Here is a 26,684-nt window from a genome sequence, read left to right as displayed (position 1 = left end):
ACCTCAGAGCGAGCAGAAGAGGGCGCCCCCGTGGCCGGCGGAACCGGAAGGACCCAGGCTCTAGACTAGTTTCCGGGCGGGGGGAGGGTCTGCGGGTCACGAGGCTCCGCGGGCCACGAGCCTGCTCCTCCCTCCCCTCTCTCGCAAAAGCCAGAAGAGAAGTGGAAACCCAGACCTTGGGGGAAGGACAAAAAGGCCAGACTCTTGAGTTTATTTTTATTAATTTCTGCACATTCGATTCTCTTGTAGGCTTTGTGCAATGCTGTATTTCCAAGTTGCATTCTTCTAACGAATCTGATGCAGAAATCCATTCTAAACATTTCTCTAGCTTTCAAGAATGCAGTGACACCACATTATAGAACCGTCCACATATCCTAGTAAAGGCAAAATTACTAGGCAGCTTTTTAAATATAAGTCAGGACCCTTATCATATACCTGAAGGAAAAATATAAGTAAACGTGATTAGTTTTTGCCACCAAGGGCTTTCTCTTTGGAAAGCATAAGGTCCATATACTACCAACATTTGATCAGATGATGAATATTTATTGCGTATTCTAAATATGACATTTTATTTTGCTTCTTCATCCATGTAGAAGTTAACAAGGTCCTCCGGGGAAAATACATATTTTAACATCTTCAATGTTAGTCATCTTTTTATGAAAGAGTAGATGCAAATTTTAGGGTAGACTTAAATCTAACTTTAAAATACTTGAAAAGGATTTGAGATGATGCTTTGTAAATGTGGTAATGATTTGAAGATGTGAAATCTTTGCATATGTTTATCACCATCCCTTGATAGCCAAATCTATTATTTAGAGGTAGATTATCCAGTTTTCTTAATTCCTTCCTGGCCTGCTTATTTAGTCAGTTACTCAGTGAATAAATAGGTCAAATAGTTATATAAGATACATTATTTTTCGCATCACATTCTAAAGTTATAAGGGGCACAACACAACTTCCATGCACAGTAAGTGCAAGACATGTATTTCGTGTCCTGTGCTGAACTCGGGCTGGACTCAGCACACACTGGCTCAGTGGTGGTGATTTGCACTGATCAGGCAACCCTCCCATGATGAATGGCTCTCATTTGTGAAATGCTTAGCCAGACTGCCCTCTATGCACATAATGTTAAAGGACAACACAGCATTCAATCCAAAACTCCTTTGGCATCATTATGTCATTAATTCAGCTTATCATCCTCAGCCTCACTAGTATTGCTTCTTCTATTTGGGTACAAATGCTACTAAGAAAAAAATAATAATAATAAGGGAAATGTAAGATGATCCATTCTTTCCCTACCTAAAAGACAATTAACAAGAAATCTTTATTAAGGACCAATCTTCCATCAGACACTGAGCTGGTCCTAAGGTGAGTCTTAAAGTGGAAAGATTTCCCATCCTTTGGGCTTATAGGCCCTAAGAAAGAAAATCAATTTAAACAAATGTGTGCATGAGTGTGTGTGCATACAGCTCTGCATCTGTTTTTAAAAGGAAAAAGTTGAAATGTCTATGAGCAGTGATTTCACAAAATGACTAGGAGTTAACAGGGCAAAGAAGGCATGATGGATATGGAGATGCACCACCAAAATTATCGTTCAAGGAACAGATTGTTGCTGTAGCTGTCACAGCCTGCACCTGTGAGTCCTCTCAGGGACTGTCGCCTAAGGTCAAATCCTTCCTAGGGCAGCCCAGATCTAGGAACTGATGAAGAGAAATGGTATAAAGACCAAACCATGGGGGCAGCCCTTGTGGCTCAGCAGTTTGGCACTGCCTTCGGCCCAGGGCCTGATCCTGGAGACCCGGCATCAAGTCCCACATCGAGCTCACTGCATGGAGCCTGCTTCTCCCTCTGCCTGTGTCTCTGCCTGTCTTTCTCTTTCTCTCTCACTCTCTCTCAGGAATAAATAAATAAAATACTTTTTAAAATGTTAAAAAAAAGACCCAACCATGTCAGCCCCACTGAGAAACCACACTAAAAGGTTGCTATTCTAGCTCCCAGTTCCCAGTGGGGTTGAAAACCACTGTGGCTGGGTGTACATCATAGCTTCAGTGCTTCTCCCTTCAGCTAACTTCTTCCCTCCTCAAGTGCTGGTCCCAAAGGTATGCTTCAATTAATGTCCTGCCTGCTCAATTCAACATCTACTTCCCACAGTCCATCCCGTGATGGAAAGGAGTCATGGTGAAGGGGTAGGAGTAAAGACGGGTAGGGATAATTCTTCTACAAAGAAAGGCTGTGTGTGAAGAAGACTAATGCACACAGGATACTAGGTAGGCAGTTTACAGCAAGGTCTTCCGTCAATGTAAAACCCATTTTTCTCCTGCATGATGGGCAAATAATAAGTAAATAAATATTGCAGTGTAAAGTAGCCCTGGATTTGAATATTTCCTTTGACTTAGCCAGCAAAGGTCAGATCTGACCTATGAGAGCACACCATTGTTAACAGGGTATGTTTGTATCTCCAGCTGGTTGTCAGAACCAAACTGACCACCCTAAAAAGGATGGTTTGCACTTAAAAAAGAAGGAAGAAAAAGATGCCAAACACAAACCGTCAACTTCACAACTTTGTTCAAGCTGCTTATTCCTCAATATAGGCATTACTTTTCAGGCTAACAATTTTATGTACATGGAAACTGGAAAAACAGTGATAGGAAAGAGAGGGTAGGCATTCCTGACCTTTTACAAGTTCAAAGAGAAGTCCTCCATGGCACTATTAATAACATAGTATGTGGCACTGGAACAAAAGATTCACATCTTTCCATCTCTTAATGTCATTCTCAATCTGATAGATCTGGAAAATACCTAAGGTTGGCCAGAGTGTCCTTTAATCTCTGCTGAGATTCAAGGGCTTCTTTGACTACTTGATAGGAAGGCAAATATGTACTCTTGGTGAAAATACCTTTTAGGATTCAATGGGTTATGATGAAGAGTACTGAGCAGGAAGAATTTTTTAAGTGTGTTTAGTAGTTTTAAAAGGACCAAGCAGTGTGATAGAAGAGAGATAAGATAAAGAGGCAGAGGCTGAGAAGAGTCTACATCCTTGCAATCACAAGGATATGGTGATTCAAGGACACAGGAGTAAAACAACAGACGACTGTAAGAGAGGTCTCAGACAAGGAAAGACTACAAAAGCATTCCTTCTGATATTCCCAAATGTGAAAGCCCCTCCACATGTTAATTATTAAAAATGAGCAAGCTCACAAACAAATGAAAAAAGTATCAGGGTAGTTTTGAAACTATATTGCAGTGAGTTGAGATGGAGTTGGAAAGGGTTTTGAGAAAACAAGAAAGTGCTTGTCTATGAAATATAGTCTGGATGAAAAATACAATTAAAATTGCCTTCTGGTCTCTGTGCATGCCTAACTTTTCCATCTACACAACTTTAGTGTCTTCTGCAAGATGGGGTCCCTCCATGAACCATTTGTAACCACGCCATAAGACAAATCAATTGATAGTCCATTAGAAACTTCTGCAACAATTTTACAAGGTCCTACATATGTCTGTTGAGTTTAATTATAAAATGACTTGGGTTTTGTGTGTCTTTTTATTTCATTTTTGTAATGCTTCAGTTTTATTATAATTTACAATGAAAAAGAGGGAAAAACTGTTCTTTTCTCAAGACAAAGCAACAGGAGTAAACCAGTTTGGTGAAGGGTCCTGTGTTGGCTTGCTGGTTCCACTTGATACCATTGCTATATGGAAAAAGCCCAGAATTGGGAATCTCAGGTTCATTTGTGGTTCTTATGGTCTATTTTCTGTTGTCATCCACTATGCTGTCCTCTATCTCTTCCCATGTGGCTGTGAATTAGGATTGAGCCTGTTCCGAGTATTTGGAATAAAAAGGTAGGGGAGTCAATTGGGTCAATATGGGGCTCATTTCAACTGCAGAGTTGAATAGGTAACCTCTGGTCTACCTACTGACTCTGAGCAGGAGCAAAGTACAATTCAAGTTAAGTCAACCCTACTAAATGAAGTAGAGATACTTGCTACAATGAGGATAAACCTCAAATACTATGTTCAGTGAAAGAAACTAGGTATAAAAGAACACTTACTATATCATTTCATTGACATGAAATATCCAAAAAGACAGACATAGGAACAGATAAATGGTTGCCCAGTGCTGGGGTTTGGAGTGGGGAGTGACTATAAAGAGACAAGATTTGTTTTTAGGTTGGTGGAAGTATGCTAAAATTAGATTGTTCTTATGATTATACAACCCTGTAAAAATCCCAAAAGCTTTGACAGATTGGGGGGGGGAAACTGTTCCTTACTCAAAATAATTTGAGAGGCACTGGGCAAGAGAACTAAACCAGTTGATACATTTTGAATTTTATACTTAGAATGGGTGAATTTATGATACATAAATTACATATAAAAATCTGTTTTATAAAGAAATTAATCACTGCTAGTAAAAGACCAGACATCCCAATTTTCCTCCAGATTCTTAAAATATGAGTAGAAAACTCCAAGAAATCAAAATTATTCATATGATACACCTATGGTGACAATGATGTACTACACTGAGTGCTTTACAGATATTCTCTCATTCAATCCTGACAAGAAATATACATGTTAATTATTTTTTTTTCTGTTTTGACAGCAAGAGAGTATAGCCCCAAAGGGGATTTCATTATACCCAATGTCAGTATAAGATGGTAAATGGGGGAGTTGAAATTTAAGTTCATGTTGGTCTGACTGAAAAAATGCATACTCTTAACTAAAACCAAATGACCTTTGATCTGTTTTGCAGAGGTCCAACATATATATACACATTCAGAAAACCTTTTGCTGAGTGTTCAGAAAAAAAATGCAATTCCCAAATCAGATTATGAAGTTAATTTGTATGTATAACATATATATATAGATAATCATATCCCACTAATCTTTTTTTTTAATTTATGATAGTCACACAGAGAGAGAGAGAGAGAGGCAGAGACACACAGGCAGAGGGAGAAGCAGGCTCCATGCACCGGGAGCCCGACGTGGGATTCGATCCCGGGTCTCCAGGATCGTGCCCTGGGCCAAAGGCAGGCACCAAACCGCTGCGCCACCCAGGGATCCCCCACTAATCTTTTACTGGCATTAATTTATATTGAGAATACAAAAAATTCACAGTCTCATTCATTTGGTAGTGATTAACAGTTTATTGCAAAACTGTAGATTCATGCATAGGTGGGTTATAAAAGACATATATTTGAGAAAAAATAGTCTTATTAACCTATTGATGAGATTGGTCTTTTTTGTCTCATCTCCACACATTGAAGTAAAATTTAGAAAAATATTCCTGCAAATGTTCTAGAATCTGTTTTATAATCTGCTGATCCATCCCATCTCAAATGACGTCAGTCGTGCCCATTTAAAAGGCAGTGCTATGGAGATGGGCTTTGTATTGCCAGAGGTATATATGTCTGTTTTGCAGGTCAAGAATAAAAATGAAAGGAAGAATCAGAAACATTTTTCACAACAAGAAAACATTCATCAGGATTCTTACCTGCCAGTGGAGGATTATATTCCAAATCAAACCAAGAGTCAGTTTGTGATTTCCATCTACTATGTCAGTACTTCCAATGTTCACTAAATCAACCTGTTAAAGATAAAGGGAAAACATTTAAAGGAAAGAGACAAAATGTCCATTTGGGAAGAAAACAAAATTGCATTTAGCTATTTTCAGAGCCTAAACAGTATTACAGCTTTTAAAAAATAATCTAAAAATGAAACAAAATGCATTTGTAAATGCACTCTCTTTAACAAACAAGTGCCCCTGAACACATTTGCAAAGAGATAGGAAATGAATGTACTTTTAGTATATAAACAGATGACTGCAGATTAAAGAGGCCAATCAGAATATCTTCAAATAAAATGTATAACAATGATAACTCATAAAGGATGCCTAAAATTAAGATGTGCTTCCTAATACAAAATTGAAACTCAATAAAAAGAAATTTCCTCAGTCCTTTAATCTTGCTCAAAAGAGTGCTATTACAATTAGGGGTGACTGCATTTGACTAAAATGGCCTTGCTTTAGAAACAGATATTAGAACTCTAATAAATAATGGAGCCCTCTTCGCTTTAAGTTTAGGGATCAAAATCTGGCAGGCTATTTTTTTTAAGGATAATTCTATCTCCTGTCCTTTATGTTCCTAATATTTTTAGGTGGAGTCAGAATAAACATAAGCATCAGGCAAATAAAATAGGTGAATGAAGAGATGTTCAACATTATTAGCCATTAGGAAAAAGCAAATTATAACCACAATGAGCTAGCACTATGCACTTATCATAATGGCTAAAATTTTTAAATAGTGACAACATCAAATGCCAGTGAGGATATGGACAAACTGGATCACTCACGCATTGCTGGGGAAAATGTAAATAGTACAGACCAGAGTGCCTGGAAAACATTTTGGTCCTTTCTTGCAAAACTTAGCATGGGGGATGCGTGGGTGGCTCAGCGACTGGGCATCTGCCTTTGGCTCAGGGTGTGGTCTCAGAGTTTCGGGATCAAGTCCTACATTGGGCTCCCCTCGAGGAGCCTGCTTCTCCCTCTGCCTATGTCTCTGCCTCTCTCTGTGTGTGTCTCTCATGAATAAATAAATAAATAAGTCTTTAAAAAAAAAACTCAACATGGGCTTAGCATACAATCCAGCAACTGGGCTCTTGGGCATTTATCCCAAAGCAATGAAAACTTATATTTTTACAAAACCCTATGTGTACATGTTCATATCAGCTTTATTTGTAATGGTCAAACACAGCCATCTGGGAGAACAGCCCAGTTGTTCTTCAGGGGTGAAGGGTTAAACAAGCTGTAGTACATCCGTACCATGGAATCCCACTCTGCAATGAAAATAAACTGTTGATAAATGCAGCAACTTGGGTAAATCTCATAGGAATTATGCTGAGTTGAAAAAACAAGGCAAATCTCAAAGGGTTTCAGATACAATGATTAACTATAACGGTTTTGAATACACAAAGTTAAAGCAATTGATACCAGAGATCAGGGTGAGGGAGTGGGGTAGGTGGATGTGGTTCTAAAATGGCATAGTGGTGGATCCTTGTGGTGATGAATCTGTTCTGCATTTTGTCTGTGATGGTAGAGACACACATGCACAGATGTGAAAATGTACAGAGTTTAAAGCACCTGTCCATGCATACTTGAGTGCAAGTAAAACTCAAGAAATATGAATACTAAAATAAATAAATAAATAAATAAATAAATAAATAAATAAATAAATAAATAATAAATACTATTGGTGGCTTGTATCAATGTTGATATGTGTAGTGATATCATTGTACAATTTTACAGTATACCACCATTGGGGTAAAGCTTGGCTACAGGAACACAGGATCTCTCTGTATTATTTCTTACAACTATATGTGAATTTGCAATTATCTCAAAATAAAAAGATTAACTAAGAAATGGACATCCAGGGATACTTTAAAAGGAGAAAATATCACAGTAAATAGGCAACTTCAGATTAAGGTCTGTAGAGTGGATGTGAAACTGTCAGAGCAGGAGTGAGGGTTAAGAAGTAACTCATATTTCTTTCCCAATTTACCATTCTTGGCTCACTGATCCTTTTGGTTGAATTTCTTTTGGCTGCCTCCAGGATCCTACCATTTTTTCTTATCCTAAGGGCAGCAACCTGAGAGACTTGCCTAATCCTCATCTTCCCATGGATATGTTCTCTAAATAGCCAAGAGTCATTTTAATTAAACCTTTCATTTTCTAAGGCTCCAAACCCTTACTGGTCTACATGTCACTCCAACCTGTCTTTTCCATTAGTTTCTTCCTTCAGTAAGAAGGGTCCACCATTCTATCACTCAATGATAAATTATATTCCTTATCATTCATCTAAATTTTCTAGATGTTATTAATCACAACTTGAAAATATGAAGCTGTCTGGGAAATCAAGGTGAAAACAATAAAAAGGCTACCATTTGGTATAATTGTTAAATCACTCCCAATTATGCCTTCTATAAAGTTACTTACAGGTCCAATGGATAATCAAATATTCAAATTTATTTTTGTATCCCAACTATATAAACATTATTGGTGTAATGGCTTAAAACAAATAAAGAATACAGAAAAGAATGTAGAATCACTTGAATAAGGATAGACGATCAAAGTATAAGTCCATAGTTTAATTCCAAATATATTTTATAGTAGAGGATATTACTGAGCTATGCAATAGATTAGATGTGAGGATTGGTACCACATGGACTTCACAGCGGAGTCAGCCTGAAGTAGTATGTAAATGGACATTTCACTAAGGTTCAGCTGAGGAGTGGATAAATGGAAGTCCTGAAAACTAGTTAACATGAAGACTTTGACTTTCTTGGATAGAGCAAAGTCAAAGTGATACTGCCATTATAAGATATTACATGTTGACGATGGTGGAAGAGTAGGGGTCCTCAACTCACCTGGCCCCACAAACACCTAAATAATTTTCAAAACATCCTGAACACCTATGAATTCGACCTGAGATTTTAAGAGAGGACAGCTGGAATGCTACAGAGAGAAAAGTTTTTGCCTCTAACAAGGTGGGAAGGTGGGGGGTAAAAAAAGAATAAAATGGGGGAGGGGAGCCACCAGTAGCCAGGTTAAAGCGGAGCGGGGAGAGCCTCCAGGGCAGGAAAGCTGAGCCCTGGAGAAGTGGGAACTTTAAAAGTCCGCACCAGAGTTTTCCCTGACAGAAAAGTGCTTAGCAGGGAAATTGGGCAGAATCACAGAAGGGACAATGAAGCCTCAAGATTCCCAGAGTCACTAAAAGAGGAGGGGCTTGCAGGGGAAAGCTCACCGCAAACCGGGGTCCCTTAAAGGTAAAGGGCTGGAGAACTGCAACCCTCCGGGGCATTTGGGAGAAGCCAGTTGGTTAGGCAGGCTGGCTCCGGAGGGAGGTGGCTGTACCCTGTTCCCTTTGGGAGAGATGGTCCCTGTAGGCACAGGTCCAGCAGCACTGGCCCCAGATCCCAGGGTGCCCAAGTGGACAAAGCTGTCGATCCTGCATTCCCCCCAGGACAGGAGGAAACAAGGAGGGTGCAGGACAGCAAGAACTTTCCTGGCACCCCACAAGCTGTGCAGATCAGTGCACCCATGCTGGCCCTGGGAGCATCTAGGCCAGTGAGGACCGGGAGACTGCTTTAGTTACTCACCGGGAGCTCGACTCCAGATCTGGAAATCTAGCCGTGGCCTGCGTTGCTTTTCCTCCTTGTATCACTCTGTGCCTTGTATCACTCTGAGGCAGGGCCGCCAGGGAATAAAGGCCTCATGGGGTAAACAGCTCCCACTGAGCCCGGCACCCAGCAGGGGGCGGGGCATCTCGGCCCAGGCCCTGAGAACCCGCACAGCCGACCCTCCCCCAGAAGACCAGCTGGAAGAACAGGGTAAGAACAAGTTCTTGACCAAGAAGTGCTGGAAAGTTACAGGACTGAGGGAAAATAGTATATAGAACTAGAGAGTCCTTTTTTACTTTTTTTTCTTTTTCCATTATGACTCATTTTTATATCAGATTTAAAATTTCCAATATTTTTTCTCTTTTCCCACCTTAACTACAATATATTACCAGCTCTTCATTTTCAAGTTTTTTCCTTTTTGACTTACATATTTCTACAATGACATGTCTTAGATATATTTTTCACTTCTGGATTCCCTTCAATGTATTCTATTTAATTTTGGTAGATATACGGCATATGGGCTTTTGTTTTTTGTTTTTTTCTGCCTCATTTTGTTTTACAGTGGTGGAAGTTAGTACCTTCTAAAACACGACCAGCATACACCTGAAACCAAGTGGAACACCCTGTTGGCATTCTGTGAGATTAAATTCTCTCTTCCTCCCATTCTTTCCTCCTCTTTTATCTTGTTTATGTTTTGGTGGTCAATGTTGGGGCTTTATATAAGTATTTCTGGTTTATATAAATTTGGGGTTAAGCATCTGCTAACATACAGAACAAAATACACTCAGAACCAAGAAGATCACCCTCTAGGACCCCTCAGGTAGACTATATTCTCTCTCCACTACCATTTCCTCACCACCACCATCCCCCCCCTTTTATTTCTCTTTTTCCTCTTTTCTTTACTTTTTTTTTCTTTTTCTTTTTTCTTCTTCTTTGTTTTTGGCTTTTTATTTTTACTACTTTGTTTTAAAATCTGTTTTTCACTTTAGTGGTCCTTTTATTTTGTTCTGTTCTTCTTTTTCTTTTATTTTCTGGTCTCTAACCTCTTCAGAATCATCTAGGGTATATTTTACTTGGGTCGTGGTTGATATTTTTGACTCAGCCCGCCTAAACAGCCTCTCTGCACTGGACAAAATGACTAGAAGGAAGAATTCACCAGAAAAGAAAGAACCAGAAACAGTACTCTCTGCCACAGAGTTACAGAATTTGGATTTTAATATGATGTCAGAAATTCAATTCAGAAGTACAATTATAAAGTTATTGGTGGCTCTGGAAAAAAACATAAAGGACTCTAGAGACTTTGTTACAGCAGAATTGAGATCTCATCAGGCCAAAATTAAAAATAGATTAAATGAGATGCAATCCAAACTGGATGTTTTAACTGCTAGGGTTAATGAGGTGGAAGAGAGAGTGAGTGACATAGACAACAAACTGATGGTAAGGAAGGAAGCTGAGGAAAAAGAGAAAAACAATTAAAACCCCTTGAGAAAGGCTTAAGGAAATAAATGATAGCTTGAGAAGGAAGAATATACATCTAATTGGGATTCCAGAAGAGACTGAGAGAGAGAGAGGACTACAAAGGATATTTGAACAAATCATAGCTGAGAACTTCTCAAATCTGGGGAAGGAAACAGACATTTAGATCCAAGAGACTGAGAGGACCCCTAAAAAATCAATAAAAACCATTCAATACCTCGACATTTAATAGTGAAACTTGCAAATTTCAAAGATAAAGAGAAAATTCTTGAAGCAGTGCAAGACAAGAGATTCTTAACTTTAATGGGGAGAAATACCAGATTAACACAGACCTCTCCACAGCGACCTGGCAGGCCAGAAAGGGCTGGCAGGATATATTCAGGGTACTAAATGAGAAGAACATGCAGCCAAGAATACTTTATCCAGCAAGGCTCTCATTCAGAATAGAAGGAGAGATAAAGAGCTTCCAAGATAGGCAGAAACTGAAAGAATATGTGACCACCAAACAGGCTCTGCAAGAAATATTAAAGGGAACCCTGTAAAAGAAAGGAAGCCCAAAGACACAATCCACAAAAACAGGAACTGAATAGGTAATTCGATGACACTAAATTCATATCTTTCAATAGTTACTCTGAATGTGAATGGGTCAAATGACCCCATCAAAAGACACAGGGTTTCAGACTGTATAAAAAAGCAAGACCCATCTATTTGCTGTCTACAAGAGACATTTGAGACCTAAGGACACCTCCAGCCTGAAAATGAAGGGGTGGAGAACCATTTACCATTCAAATGGTCCTCAAAAAAAAGCTGGAGTAGCAATCCTCATGTCATATAAGTTAAAGTTTATCACAAAGACTGTAGTAAGGGATGAAGAGAAACACCATATCACACTTGAAGGGTCTATCCAGCAAGAAGACCTAACAATCATGAATATTTATGCCCCTAATGTGGGAGCTGCCAAGTATATCAATCAATTAATAAAGTAGAGATAGATAAATAATACACTAATAGTAGGAGAGTTCAACATGGCACTTTCAGCAAATGACAGGTACTTCTAAGCAGAACATCACCAAATAAACAAGGCCCTTAAATGATACACTGGACCAAATAGATTTCACAGATATACACAGAACTTTCCATCTGAATGCAACTGAATACACATTCTTCTCAAGTGAACATGGAACTTTCTCCAGAATAGACCACACACTGGGTCACAAATCAGGTCTCAAACAATACCAAAAGATTAAGATCGTCCCCTGCATATTCTCAGACCACAATACTTTGAAACTAGAATTCAATCACAAGAACAAATTTGGAAGAAACTCAAACAAATGAAGGTTAAAGAGCATCCTACTAAAAGATGAATGGGTCAACCAGGAAATTAAGGAAGAATTAAAAAGATTCATGGAAACTAATGAAAATGAAGATGCAACTGTTAAAAATCTTTGGGATTCAGCAAAAGCCGTCTTAAGAGGGAAATATATTGCAATACAAGCCTCTTGAAAAATTGGAAAAAACTCAAATATACAAGCTAACCTCACATCTAAATGAATTGGAGAAACAACAGCAAGTAAAACCTACACCAAGCAGAAGAAGAGAGGTAATAAAGATTCGAACAGAACTCAATGAAATAGAGACTAGAAGTACTGTAGAACAGATCAATAAAACCAGGAGTTGGTTCTTCAAAAGAATTAATAAGATAGGTAAACCATTAGCCAACCTTATTAAAAACAAAAGAGAAAAGACTCTAATAAATTCACAAATGAAAGAGGAAAGGTCACAACCAATACGAAGGAAATACAAACGATTTTTAAAACATATTAGGAGCAGCGATATGCCAACAAATTAGGCAATGTAGAAGAAATGGATGCATTTCAGGAAAGCCACAAATTACCAAAACTGTAACAGGAAGAAACAGAAACCTGAAAAGGTCAATAACCAGCAAAGAAATTGAAGTGGTCATCAAAAACCTCCCAAGACACAAAAGTCCAGGGCCAGATGGCTTCCCAGGGGAATTCTATCAAACGTTTGAAGAAGAAACAATACCTATTCTACTAACGCTGTTTTGAAGGATAGAAAGGGATGGAATACTTCCAAACTTGCTTTATGAGGCCAGCATTACCTTGATTCCAAAATCAGACAAAGACCCCACCAAAAAGGAGAATTTATAGATCAATATCCCTGATGAACACACATGCAAAAATTCTCAACAAGATACTAGCCAATAGGATCAAGCAGTAAATGAAGATTATTTACCATGACCAAGTAGGATTTATCCCCAGGATGCAAGGGTGGTTCAACACTTGTAAAACAATCAGTGTGATAGATCACATCAACAAGAGAAAAAACAAGAACCATATTGTCCTCTCAATAGATGCAGAGAAAGCATTTGACAAAATATTCAATATTGATTGAATCTGTGAAGGAAGGAACATGAAGGCTGGAAGAAAGAATGTGGCAGGTGGAGGCCTGCCATGAAGATCCCACATGCCTAAAGATATGGGGATAGAGTAAAGGATATTGCCTGATTGAGAATTAGAAGTATTGGGCTCAGGGACAATGTGGCATGGGGTGAAATTGTTAAACAATCTGGGACAGGATTATGAAGAATACTTAAATCTCAATTCATATAAGGAACTGACTTATAGGGAGGAGTTAATGAAGTAGAGAGGCAATAGTAGCAGAAAAGTTGTGCAGATGTTGGCTAACTGTTACAGGCCCTAAAAAAGATAGCATGGGGGGGATCCCTGGGTGGCTCAGCAGTTTGGCACCTGCCTTTGGCCCAGGGTGCAATCCTGGAGTCCCGGGATCGAGTCCCGTGTTGGGCTCCCGGCATGGGGCCTGCTTCTCCCTCTGCTTGTGTCTCCGCCTCTCTCTCTCTCTCTCTCTCTCTCTCTCTGTGTGTGTGTGTGTGTGTCTATCATGAATAAATAAATAAATCTTAAAAAAAGATAGCATAGATCAATTATAGATGTCTTAAACTAATACAAGGAAGCTTAAATTTTTCTCAGGGACAACCACCTTTTTCCCAATTCTGAGCTCTAACAAATGTGCATTTTATAATAACATACTACATCTTTAATTACAACTTGACAAGTAACATGGTGATAACCATAGAGCCATTTCCGTTGTCAGCTTTCAGTAAACAGAAGAGCAGAGTATTAAATCTTAGTTTCATGCAGTCTATAGAAAGTTACAATGATGCAATCCAATTTATGTAACTTTGTTGATTTAAAATTATATTTTGTTAGTTTACTTTTTTTATTGCCAGTATCAATCACTATATCATCAGGTCCTACTATGGCACGGACCACCTCTGTTTCACTGGTGGTCCTTGCCCTGGAGCATAATGAGTGAGTACCATGGTTTATAAATGGTGTTTCACTCATATATTCTCTATTTTGTATGCCTTAGGAGGTGGCTTTTAGCACACTGCAATTAGTACCAGTCATCATTCCTTTCTAAAGTTCCAAACTTGATCAAGTCAAGCTGCCATAAGGGGGTATTTTGACATCCTGTAGTTGGGTTGTAAGAAACACAACCATAACCATTTTTTGAGTATCAAACTATAGGCAAATATTTGAGCTGTTTTTTATTTATGTGTGTGTATATATATATAGTCTACTTTTGTTCATTTTAGAAATATTTTATTGCTTTATATATAGTCACATGAATATATTTTACACAAATGCATGAGATCTCATACATGCATCTCTCCCAACTTTCTTGAAGCAAGCTCTTTTCCATTTTGTTTGCCTCTATTTCTTTCCCTGACTTCTTTCCTAATCTGGCCTAAAAAAAAAGTTTCATATTCTTCTCCTATTCATATGATCACTGCATGTGGCACAAATCTATAGGGTTTTATATTCTACCAAAATGGCATATTATTCAGATTCTATTCATTATTGCTTTTACCAAACAATAATCCATTTTATTCATTCATTTTAATGGCTGCATAATAGTTAATAGTTTGGTTGTATCCTAGAGTATTTAGCCAGTCCCATGTTAGTGGACATTCATTTTGTTTCTATACTTGTAATATTTGTTTTGTTTTAATTTGCTACTTTATATAATATTGCAATGGACAACTTGTATATACATCCCCAGATAACTGATGTTTTTATTGTTATAATAGCTATTCCCAGGAATGTATTTACTAGACCAAATGTATACATATTTTTTTAATTTTGGTAGGTTTTTCTTTATAAAAAGGTTTTAGCATGTCTTTTAACCAGTGATGTATATGAATAGGCTCCTCTCTTACCGGCAATAGATGTTTTTGCCTTTTCATTTTGCCTGTCTGATGAGCGAAAAGATAATGCCTTGTTAATTTATTTCCATGATTCCCAGTACATTTGGAATATCTTTTTGTATGACTGATTATTTCAATTTCATCTGTAAACTGTTAATATGGCTTATTCATTTTCTATAGGTTAGTTTTCTTTTCCTTCTTAATTTTAAGAGCTCTTTGCTACTAATAGATAACATTTATTGAGTACTTACCACATTTAAGATATGGTTTAATCAATTTTATATAGTTCAACAATTTAATTTTATATTCATATTCATGAGTGAGATTGTCTTATACATTTATTATTTTATTTTATGTTTATTGACTGTTAGTACTATGGTTATTCTGACATCACAAAAGGAATTGCAGGGTTTTATCTTCTTATATGCTTTGGAATACCTTAAAATATAGGAATTACTTATTCTTTCAGGATTAGGTTAAATTCATATGTGAAGAATCCTGGCATATATTTCCATGGTAGATCTCTAATACTTACCAGTGTTTTCAGAGGTAATTAGTCTAGTTTAATTTTCTGCTACTCTTATGTCAATTTTAGTAATTTGCATTGTTCTAGGAAATCATCCATGTCCCAGATTTTTCAAAATTAGCTTCACAGAATTGCTTGTAGTATTCTCTCAGTTTCTTCTGAATCTGTGGTTACACATCCTTTCTCATTACTAATCTCTTCTACTTTTCATTCTCTTCTTATTTTCTTTTGTTAGGATTAGAAGAGATTTATCTCTTTTGTTGATCTATTCAAAGAGCTAGCTTTTGAATGCAATCCCACCTATATTTTTCAGTCTTTTATTTTGAATTTACTTTTCATTATTGTTTTTCTTCTTATAATCTCTTAAGATATATACCTATTTTGTCTCTATCTTTAAAAAACATTAAGCCTATAAGGTTCTCCCTGAATACACCTTTCACTGTACGCATATCATCATCACAGTAAAAGTATGAGATAGTTACTATTTTATATACATTTTACCTAGAGGAAAACAGAATGTCAAAGGTACATGAAGCTTTCACAAGATCAGATTTAAAACCAAGTCTGGATAGGAGAGATAATTCCTTAATTAAATCTAGAGAATTCTTCATGAAGTGCTTTAATAGGCTGTCTCTAAATTAATAAATATTGCACACCACCACGTAGACAAGGAATATTATTTGTTTGGGTTGTGTTTTGTCTCTTGCTGTACAACTCTTCTTCAAATTACCATGGACTATAAGAAATTCATAGTCACTAAGGCTCTAGAAGAGGGAGGGGTATTTTGTTGCCTAAAACGTACTGTTCATGGTCTTGTTAATATTGAATGCTAATATCGACAGTCTATCCCATTTTGACTCTAAATTCTCATATGCTTGGTGTTTTTATAATGCCATATTTCCTATGTAGCTATGAATGAGGTCCTTATTAAAAAAATTATTACTTGCTACTCTTAAATAATCACATGCACAATGGCTTCTTTTAAATATCTTTCTAATATCTGCCTTGGAGTTATATCTTTCAAGGATTCTCAGTCCAATTTCTAACTAACTATGGAAAGGAAAAACAAAAACTGAAATATGTTAAGATATGTGTTAAATGAATAATTGTGTGTCTGTCTAGTAAGCAAAACAAAAAAACATTTATATAACATATATGATAATATATGGACCCTGCGTGTGTGTGTGTGTGTGTGTGTGTGTGTGTGCATTGTAACAAGCACTAGATAGCAGGTAATTCAATGTTGAAGTCACATAAGACACCCAAAGTTATGTTTTCCTGTTCAGCAGAATGAAAGCATCTGATACTAAATGAATAAGTGTGAAAATTGATATTGTGTGCGAAAATTAAATAGCATGCATTGAATTTTTGCAGACAAAAGTTCACCTACACATGAAAATTGGACTTATGAGTTCCTACAAACAGGCTTTAGACTTCACTCACAAAGTAACATTACATTCTGGCTCAGAGTTTTACAACAATCTCTGTGCAAGATGCTTTATTCAAACAATTTTAAAGGATAGAAAATTCTCACCATTTGACTTGCCATAATGGAATCTTCTTATGGCTCTAATAGAATATTTAAATGTGAACTCTTGGGACAATATCCCCTGAGTCAGAATGCAAAAAAAAAAGCATGTAGGAAACCTAATGAATTAGCTTTTGAAATATAGTAGTCTATTGTTGTCATGTGAGGACACAGACTAGAGGGAATCTCTTTTTTGTGACCACACCAGTACTTTGACTAAAGTACTTTATTTTGTACAAAAATATCTAGTTAGTAATTCTAAGGTTAATATATAAGTATTTCACAAATCAAAACCACAATGAGATACCACCTCACACTTGTCAGAATGGCTAAAATTAACAAGTCTAGAACCCACAGATGTTGATGAGGATGCAGAGAAAAAGGAACCCTCTTACATTGTTGGTGGGGATGCAAGCTGATGCAGCCACTCTGGAAAACGGTATGGAGGGTCCTCCAGAAGTTAAAAATAGAGCTACCCTATGACCCAGGAATTGCACTACTGGGTATTTATCCAGAAGGATACAAACAAAGTGATTCAAAAGGGCACATGTACCCCAATGTTTATAGCAGCCATGTCCACAATAGCCAAACTATGGAAAGAACCCAGATGTCTATTGACAGATGAATGGATCAAGAAGATGTGAGATAGATAGATGATAGATAGATAGATAGATAGATAGATAGATAGAAATGAATATTCCTCAGCCATCAAAAAGAATGAAACTTTACTATTTGCAACAATGGGGATGGAACTAGAGAGTATTATGTTAAGTGAAATAAGTCATTGAGAGAAAGATAAATATCATGATTTCACTCGTATGTAGAATTTAAGAAACAAAACAGATGAACATAAGGGAAAAGAGGGAAAAATAAATAAGAAAATCAGAGAGGGAGGCAAACCATGAGAGACTCTTAACTCTAGGAGAGAAACTGAGGGTTGCTGGAGGGCAGGTGTATGGGGGTATGGGGTAATGGGGTGATGTGCATTAAGGAGGATAGGCGAAGTAATGAGCACTGGGTGTTCTATGCAACTGATGAATCAATGAACTCTACCTCTGAAACTAATATATATGTTAATTAATTGATTTTAAATAAAGTAAAAAATAAATATGATGCTTAGCATCTGCAAATATATATATATGTATATATATATATATGCACACACACATATTATTTACCATATATCTCTGAAATAGTATTTTAGAGAGCACTGTTACTTCTTAGTGCTCTACCTCCTAAATGAGTGTGCTAACCACTGGGCTATGAGGAGCAATTCTTTTTCATTGTTTATTCAAGAAAGCAATGTTTGTTTTATCCCAGGTTTTATTTTACAACAGGTTCCTTCAGGGCATAGATGCAATCTAGCATTGTCAATAACACTTTCTACAAGCCAAATTTATATATCCCATGGCAGTTATAGTAAAAGGATTTATATATATTATATTGATATATTTAAGATTTAAGAATACTGAAGAAAATCATAAGATTTAAAGCAAATCTGAAATACGATGGTTTAGTGAAAGGAGATTACTGATCTGGGCCAGTTTATATTATTTTTAATTAGCTTTACAGAAAGAGGAATAGCAGAATGTGTTCATTGAACTTGAAATGCTACACACTGACTTTAGAATGAGGAACATTTGACATAAAAATAATCGCAGTAGCCTGGTCAAGTAATAAAAATGGAAGTTCTTAAGACAGAGCAGAAGGAAGAAAAAACATGAATAACAGCAAGGGAGTGATATTCCTATGATAAAGCTCTTATGAATTTCTTCACGCTTTTTAAACTTTTGCAGTAGCAGGGAGATGGATAAACTTTCCCACTTTTAGTTTGTAAATCATTTAAGCATTTACAGTTCTAACTTGGAAGTTGTAGAGTTATCTCATTTAACATGGAAACCATCATCTCTTCTATGAACAATATCTGCCACTTGCCTTTTTAGACAACCACCCAGGACATTTCACAGCTCTAGGCACTAATGAAAACACATCCTGTATCATTCACCCAAATGAAATTAGGTTAGGGCAGGAGGTTCCTCACATGGGTTTCAAAGGATATGGTTCTTTAAGACATTTCAGGTTTAAGGATTTACACTGAGCAAAAGTCACTTTAGTTCCTTGATATGCAGAATACAATCTGAATACTTTTTGTATTAGGGAAGGGGTAGGGGACAAAGGTAAGCCATCCTTTTTTCTTCATCAGCCTTAATACGTGAGTTTAACCAAAAAATGCTGTAAATTAAATCTTATGACTTTACATAGAATGACAAGAATTCAAAAGGAACCATGAAATGTCATCATTAAAAGTTGGATGATTTCCTTAACCAGAATCTTAAACAGTGACTAACAATTAAGAAAATACCATGCATTGGAATTTATCATATAAAGATCCCTCCTGATGCTTAGACCTTATGCAGATGCTTCTACCTTCTATTTATTTCTTTTTTTATACTCTTACATTTCTTTCTGACAAATTGTTCACAACTGAGAATTCCATTCCAGCATTCTAGATAAATAAGATTTGCTTTTAAAATGTGTTAAGCCGCCGGGACCTCTGCACCCCGATGTTTATAGCAGCAATGTCCACAATAGCCAAACTATGGAAGGAGCCTCAGTGTCCATCGAAAGATGAATGGATAAAGAAGATGTGGTCTAGGTATACAATGGAATATTACTCAGCCATTAGAAACGACAAATACCCACCATTTGCTTCGATGTGGATGGAACTGGAGGGTATTATGCTGAGTGAAATAAGTCAATCGGAGAAGGACAAACATTATATGGCCTCATTCATTTGGGGAATATAAAAAATAGTGAAAGGGAATAAAGGGGAAAGGAGAAAAAATGAGTGGGAAATATCAGAAAGGGAGACAGAACATGAGAGACTCCTAACTCTGGGAAACGAACAAGGGGTGGTAGAAAGGGAGGTAGGTGGGGGGTGAGGGTGACTGGGTGACAGGCACTGAGGGGGGCACTTGATGGGGTGAGCACTGGGTGTTATTCTATATGTTCGCAAATTGAACACCAATAAAAATTAATAAAATAATAAAATAAAATGTGTTAAGCACTTTTTCTAAAACATCGGCTATTGTGCGGTCAAGCTAAAGAGACTTCTCCATATTCAAGAGAAATTCCTCAAGTATTTATGTAATACTTCCAAATATAATGCATTTAAATGATCAAAAATGCAGGAAAAGCAGTTTTGCTGTCCTGCAGCATGTACTTTTATACTGTCTTTAAAATTCATGTAAAATTTTAAGACTTCTACACATAAATCATACTTATTTTCTTCCATTGAGAAACATATATACTGAATCTTTCATAATTGGATGATTAATAGTTCAATATACACAACCTTAAGAGTGGGCTGCATTGGCTCTTGTGGACTTGGATCTCCACTTGGCAGGTTTTCTTTATTCCCTGTTATATCTCTATCTTCCAAAGAGTATTTTCAAAAATTTTATAGAAATATAGAAGTTTATACTAGATAATACCTTTTAGCATCACATTTTGATCTAGAATACATCCTAAGACTTAGTTCTGGGTACAGTACCTGCTATGAAGATACTATCCTTACTTTCAGTGATTAACACATATTTAGTCATTTGTTAAATATTTTTGATCAGCCACCATATGCCACGTGTTAAGTGTTAAAGATGGAGACAGACTAAAAAAATGGACTGTTCTATCAAATTGCCTAAAGATTAGTGAAATAAGTTCCAGTTTCTCTGTATTTTGGATGTGTTTATGATTATAATCATTTGTCACAAGGTATTTCTTTTTAATGGAACTGTGTTTTCACTTGCTTATACACTGCCTCTTTGGCAATAAAGATTCGAAGCAGTTGAGTTTTAAAAACCCCATAATGTTGAGAAAATAGAAACAGTAAAGGAGTAAAAGAAAATCAAAACAAATATATCAAAGTAGAGGTTTCAATGCAGGTAGTTTCATTGATCATAAAATGCAGGACTCAACTTTTTGGCAAAGTAGCTCCTATAGCTCAACTAAGCAAAATTTCTTATATGGAATATTATGTACTAGAAGGTATCATTTGAGAAAATGGAAGCTGTCCTCAGTAATAATTTCACAATGTAGAAGAAAAGATGTATTCACTTTCAATACAAGATTATTCAACTTGAATTTTTATATATTATACGTCTTATATCTAGCAATACAGACTGTTGCTTTAATGAAACCAGAACCCTATACAGCCATAACTTTCTGTTTTTTAAAGATTTTATTTATTTATTGATGACAGACACACGCAGAGAGCGAAGCAGAGACACAGGCAGAGGGAGAAGCAGGCTCCATGCAGGGAGCCTGATGTGGGCCTTGATCCTGGGACTCTGGGATCACACCCTGAGCCAAAGGCAAACACTCAACCACTGAGCCACCCAGGCTTCCCCATCCATAGCTTTCTAATCTTGAGTCATGTATACTAATTTCAAGGAAAAAATTGGCAGTAGCAACCCCAAAAACTTTTAAGTTACATAACTAACATTCATTTTAAGAAGAAATTTTAAATTATAATACACCTTGAAGCCATATTATTATTATCCCCAAATACCTCTAAGTGTACAAGTCATAGGTAAATGGCTACCTCAATTTTGAGTTTAATATGCAAGAAAAAATATTGTTTTACCTTAATGCAAGAAACGCACTGGCTTGGGAAGGATAACCAACTTACCTTATGAAATTATTTTAAATGATAATTAGCCTCATTTTTAAGAGTAGTACTTCCCATTGCATCTGAATATAAATTTGCAGATTACATTATATGCTTGTATACAATTTTTATATTCCATAAAAGAATATTTTGAAATAAGTACAACCATTTCTATTAGTACATGTCAGAGATGATGAAATGGAACCTAAGTCATGGGATCATCTGGCAAAAATCCTGGAGTTTGTGAGTAGTGGGGTTAAAAGGATATACTCTGGGAAACGAACTAGGGGTGGTAGAAGGGGAAGAAGGCGGGGGGTGGGAGTGAATGGGTGACGGGCACTGGGGGTTATTCTGTATGTTAGTAAATTGAACACCAATAAAAAATAAATTAAAAAAAATAAATAAATAAAATGTTGGAAACCCCCCCCCCAAAAAAAAGATATACTTCTTCTGGATCCTTAAATGAATATATATAAGGTACAGACATATTATAGTCCTATTGTGTGGACTGAAAATTTAGTGTCTAACATGAATTAACTTAAAAATTTGGAATTTACATCTTAACACTGGATTTTATGAGTAATAAATGGAAGCAGTTTATATTTAGTCAAAGATATTATATTCTGACATACTCCAAAATATGTATTATATGGCTATTTAAGTTTCTGAATACTTAAAGAACACATAAAATACTAGTTTTAAAGAACACTTTGGAAACCTCTTTATCTAAGATCATATGCCAGGAAGAGTGACTGCTATGTCATTTTTCAGATCAGTGACACTTGACAACCATTCAATCTAATTCAGTGACAATTTTCAATAATGTGATTAAGTGAATATTTGAACATAGCTGACATTTGAATTTTCAACCTAGGCTCTTAAATACTCACTTTGGATTTGTGGTTTAAATGTATAAAAATGATCTTATTTGTTTTGTACTACTTCACATTGTACATTTGAAGTCACTTGGTAAAAATTTGCCACTTTGTCATAGACAATTGATGAGAGTGACATATTGAACGTAAGTATGAGATTTGTTAACTGTGTCAGCTAATAATAAATCAGTAAAGTCCTGGTATACTGTATACCCAGGATGTATTAACAACACTACATTTTTTGTATGAATCTTTAAAATAATGATGGAGTATATTCTATGACTTCAAAGGGACATTGAGAATTATAAAATGTAAACATGGAAATCTTGGGGGCACCTGGGTGGCTCAGTCGATTAAGTGTCTGGCTCTTGGTTTCTGCTCAGATCATGATCTTAGGGTCCTGGGATCAAGCTCCTACTTATCCCTCTCTCTTTAGTTCTCCTTGCTCTCTTGCTCTCTCTCTTTCTGTCTCTCTGTCTCTGTCTTTTTCTCTCTGGAATGAATAAATAATCTTTAAAAAAACAAAACATGGAAATCTTGGGATGGAAGACAAAACAAAGTGGAATTAGCCAATTAACAGAAGACAGGTATCATGTATCCAGAGGGCAGTTTAAAATACCATAGGCAGTTAAATATCCCTACCAGACTTTTAATGGTGAAATTCCTTTAACAGTGAAAAAAATCATTCATTATTCAATTTGACATAAAATGATGAAAACTTCAAATCTCTGGTAGAGGAAACTCATTGACTGGAACTTACTTATATCTAAGGGGTAAAAAATCTATTAATAAACAAGTTTAAATGACCCATTAAATGTTTCATTTGAGAGACAATGGGATTAAAGACCTAGTCAGATGGAGACTGTCACACACAAAAGTGGAGAAGGGTAAAGGAATGGTAGAGTGGCAATATGAGAGATGTTTCCATGCTACCTGTTATCTGCTTTATCTAATTTCAACAAGGAACAATGAAATGCAAGCTGTGGCTATGTTTTATATCTTCAGCTGGTGTGTAGACAAGCTTAACCACTTGGTACAGTCTCTATTTCACAGGATTTTGTACTTTCTTTTGTTTGCTTTTTTAAACCACGGCCAACTTTATTACAAATGAGCTTTGCTCTCAGCAAATATTGTAATAAAGGTATCACTGCACTTGGAAGTACTTTATTCTCAATAAGTGGTTTTGAAAATAAATTATTGATAGCAGAAATAACTTCATGCTAAATCGGCCACTACAGAGAATGCAAATCAGAACATAAATGTGGTGTCTGAGCTCTACAGAGCTAAGCTCTGAGTGGCATTTGAATGACGAGAACAAGTGAGACGTCAGGATGGAGAAAGGAGAGGAAACTGAGGCATGGAGTCAAATTGAGTTGCTAGTTGAGAACAAGGAATGTGCTGAAACTGATCACTTATGGCAGAGGAATAGGCCAAAGTGGACAAGATCCTAAGAAGGAAGGAGAAAACAAAATGAACTTGACCTAAGATTTTCAAACTACCATAAAGTAGCCTTTCAAAAGGAAGCTTCTGGGCACCCCGGGTGGCTCAGTGGTTTAGCGGCATCTTCAGCCCAGGGCCTGATCCTGGAGACCCTGGATTGAGTCCCATATCAGGCTCCCTGCATGGAGCCTTGCTTCTCCCTCTGCCTGTGTCTCTGCTGCTCTCTCTCTCTCTCTCTCTCTCTGTATTTCTCATTAATAAATAAATAAAATCTTAAAAAAAAAAAAAACAAAAGGAAGCTTCTAACACTCCTTTAACAACAGGGAAGACCAACCTTTTTCACGTGATTTTAAAAATTAGATTTTCAGGGACACCTGGGTGGCTCAGGGGTTGTCTGTCTTTGGCTCAGGGTGTGATCCAGGGTCCTGGGATCAAGTCCTGCATCGGGCTCCCTGTGAGGAGCCTGCTTCTCCCTCTGCCTGTGTCTCTGACTTTTTCTCTCTGTGTCTCTCATGAATAAATAAATAAATCTTTTTTAAAAATTAGATTTGCAGAATTGTGAAGCCTCTAATGATTTTCTGTCAGCAATTGTCAATTTCTTAAAGTCTGGAAGAACTTATCACTGGTTCCATTAGACTCAGAAGCCTTTGTGAAAGATTGGTTTTGTTTAAATTTTATGATTTCCTAACTTCTCTTGCCTATTGATTAAGGTACTCTATATTCCATTATGTTAATTCTTACAATTTGCTATTTTAAATAGAACATAATCTAATTTAACTATTTTTTTATAATCAATATAAAGTTCTGTGTAGAGTCTGTTTTCGGTTTGATTGATTGATTGATTGATTGATTCATGAGAGACACAGAGAGAGGCAGAGACATAGGCAGAGGGCTCCCTGCGAGGAGCCAGATGCGGACTCGATCCCACGATCCCAGGATCACGACTTGAGCCAAAGGCAGAGGCTCAACCACTGAGCCACCCAGGTGCCCTGTTTTTGGTTTCTATATCTCTTAAACTTGTGGTTAATATTCTGTATATATTTCATATATTTACTTTCCCTCCTACTTCTCCTGATTAAATTTATGAGATTAGACTATTTTATTATTTATATAGTGTTTCTTCTTTCTAACATTTATTTATTCATTTACCTTTTATTTTCTACTTTCCTTACAGTGTTTTCTCTTTTTGTAATATTTATGGTTGAAATCTTGAATTAATTTATCCTTTTTTTAATGAAAATAAAAGCGAATACACAAATTGAGCCTCTGAGTAAAACCTAAGCCATTTCTCATGGAATGCTTTTACCTACACAAAAGTGTGTTTGTACTCTTGATTCTTTATACAAAACATTTTAAGTTAATCAAATTCCATTTTTTAAAGTATTATTAATTTCTACTATTATATTATCACTATCAGAGTATGCACCTTAAAAGTTTTTCTTTTTATGTACGTAATGACACTTTCACTGCATCCTAATATATTATCTATATTCGTACATGGGGCAGGAATATTTTTTAATATATTTATCTTCTCCTATGCCTTTGGTAAGTTTGTGCAGAACAGAAATTAGAAATAACTCTTAGGTCCTTTTCAGGCTCCAATGTTCCCCAGAAGCATGGGAAGGGATGTGTTATCAGCTGGTTCCAAAATTAGCCAGAAACCATCTCCACTCCCTGTCAGTAAATAGAGGTGGTATGCTTTCAGAAGGGAATGGCTTCCTGGTACCTTCAGCAAAGTTGGACCCTAGCCAACACTAGGGCTCTCCGTAGAGACATTCTCAAGTCCCCATTTAACCAGAAAATAGAGGTAGTTGGAATGCTGGTTATTCTCTGTCCTTCCTCCCCACTTCTTCACCCCTTCTGTGTATTAGATGACTCATCTAGTATAAGATGATTTTATCATCTAGGATCTCTCATATTCCGGCTTTTGGTTGAGTTTAAGCAATGAGCGGCATTGGCCGGATATTGGAGGATTGGGTAGAGAGACCAAGGTATGGATTTTCTCCCAACTCACCCAGCAGGCCAAGATTTGAGAATAACTTCATATTTTAGATACGTGTGGTCAGAGTTGCTGGCTAGTGGCCCCTCTCACAAGGTCAGAGCTTGCACAGGTTTCAGGTAACAGCTCTCTCCCTTTCATCTTTTCAGGTTTAGGAATAAAGGCTATTAACGCGTGCTAGTTCCAGCATGCTTCACCATTCATTGTTAGTTCCTTTAAGTCTCCTTATTTTTCTGTATCTTTTCCCTTCATTACAGTCTCTTCAGCTTTGTCTTTGCAGGCTTTCTGTTTCATACCAGAACTGTTAATGAGACACATGGATTCATCAGAAGACAAGGGCTTTGGTGGTGAATTTATCAGTGGATACTTCAGTGGACTAAAGATGAAAGGCTTTTCCCCTGCCTATGAAAGGAACCACATAGGTTCACTGATCTCTGGCCATTCCTAAGGACAGGGAAGAACATTCCGAATAATGTCAAAGAATTTTCCAAATGCCTGTCTGAGAGCTCAGATTTGGATTTAGTGAGTTTAAATTATAAACTATTGTTTTTCCTGCAAATCCAACTTAATGGGGCAGAAGATTTATACATAATTATCACATTTTATAGACTCATCCATGCTTTGGAGTATCAATGGGAAAAATTGCTATTAAATCTATGGTTTATGCTATCCCTATGATTATGATTATGATTATTTGATGCTAAATGTGTTCTAATCTGACAGTGGCGAATTAAAGACTAATAAAAATATATTT

General features: G+C 36.7%; 1 protein-coding gene across 11 annotated transcripts in view; it reads right to left on the bottom strand.

Annotated features, from left to right (window-relative positions):
- The window catches only part of DMD (dystrophin), a 2,167,959-nt gene that overhangs the window by 1,660,038 nt on the left and 481,237 nt on the right, over positions 1 to 26,684 (bottom strand). For all 11 annotated transcript variants that reach the window (XM_072818058.1, XM_072818060.1, XM_072818056.1 and 8 more), the window contains one exon: positions 5,489 to 5,581. In XM_072818058.1, the coding sequence (XP_072674159.1) occupies positions 5,489 to 5,581 (93 nt within the window). The remainder of the gene's footprint in view (positions 1 to 5,488; positions 5,582 to 26,684) is intronic.

The sequence above is a fragment of the Canis lupus genome, chromosome X, assembly GCF_048164855.1.
Source record: "Canis lupus baileyi chromosome X, mCanLup2.hap1, whole genome shotgun sequence".
Classification (NCBI taxonomy): domain Eukaryota; kingdom Metazoa; phylum Chordata; class Mammalia; order Carnivora; family Canidae; genus Canis; species Canis lupus.
This window is presented reverse-complemented; position numbering and strand designations above follow the sequence as displayed.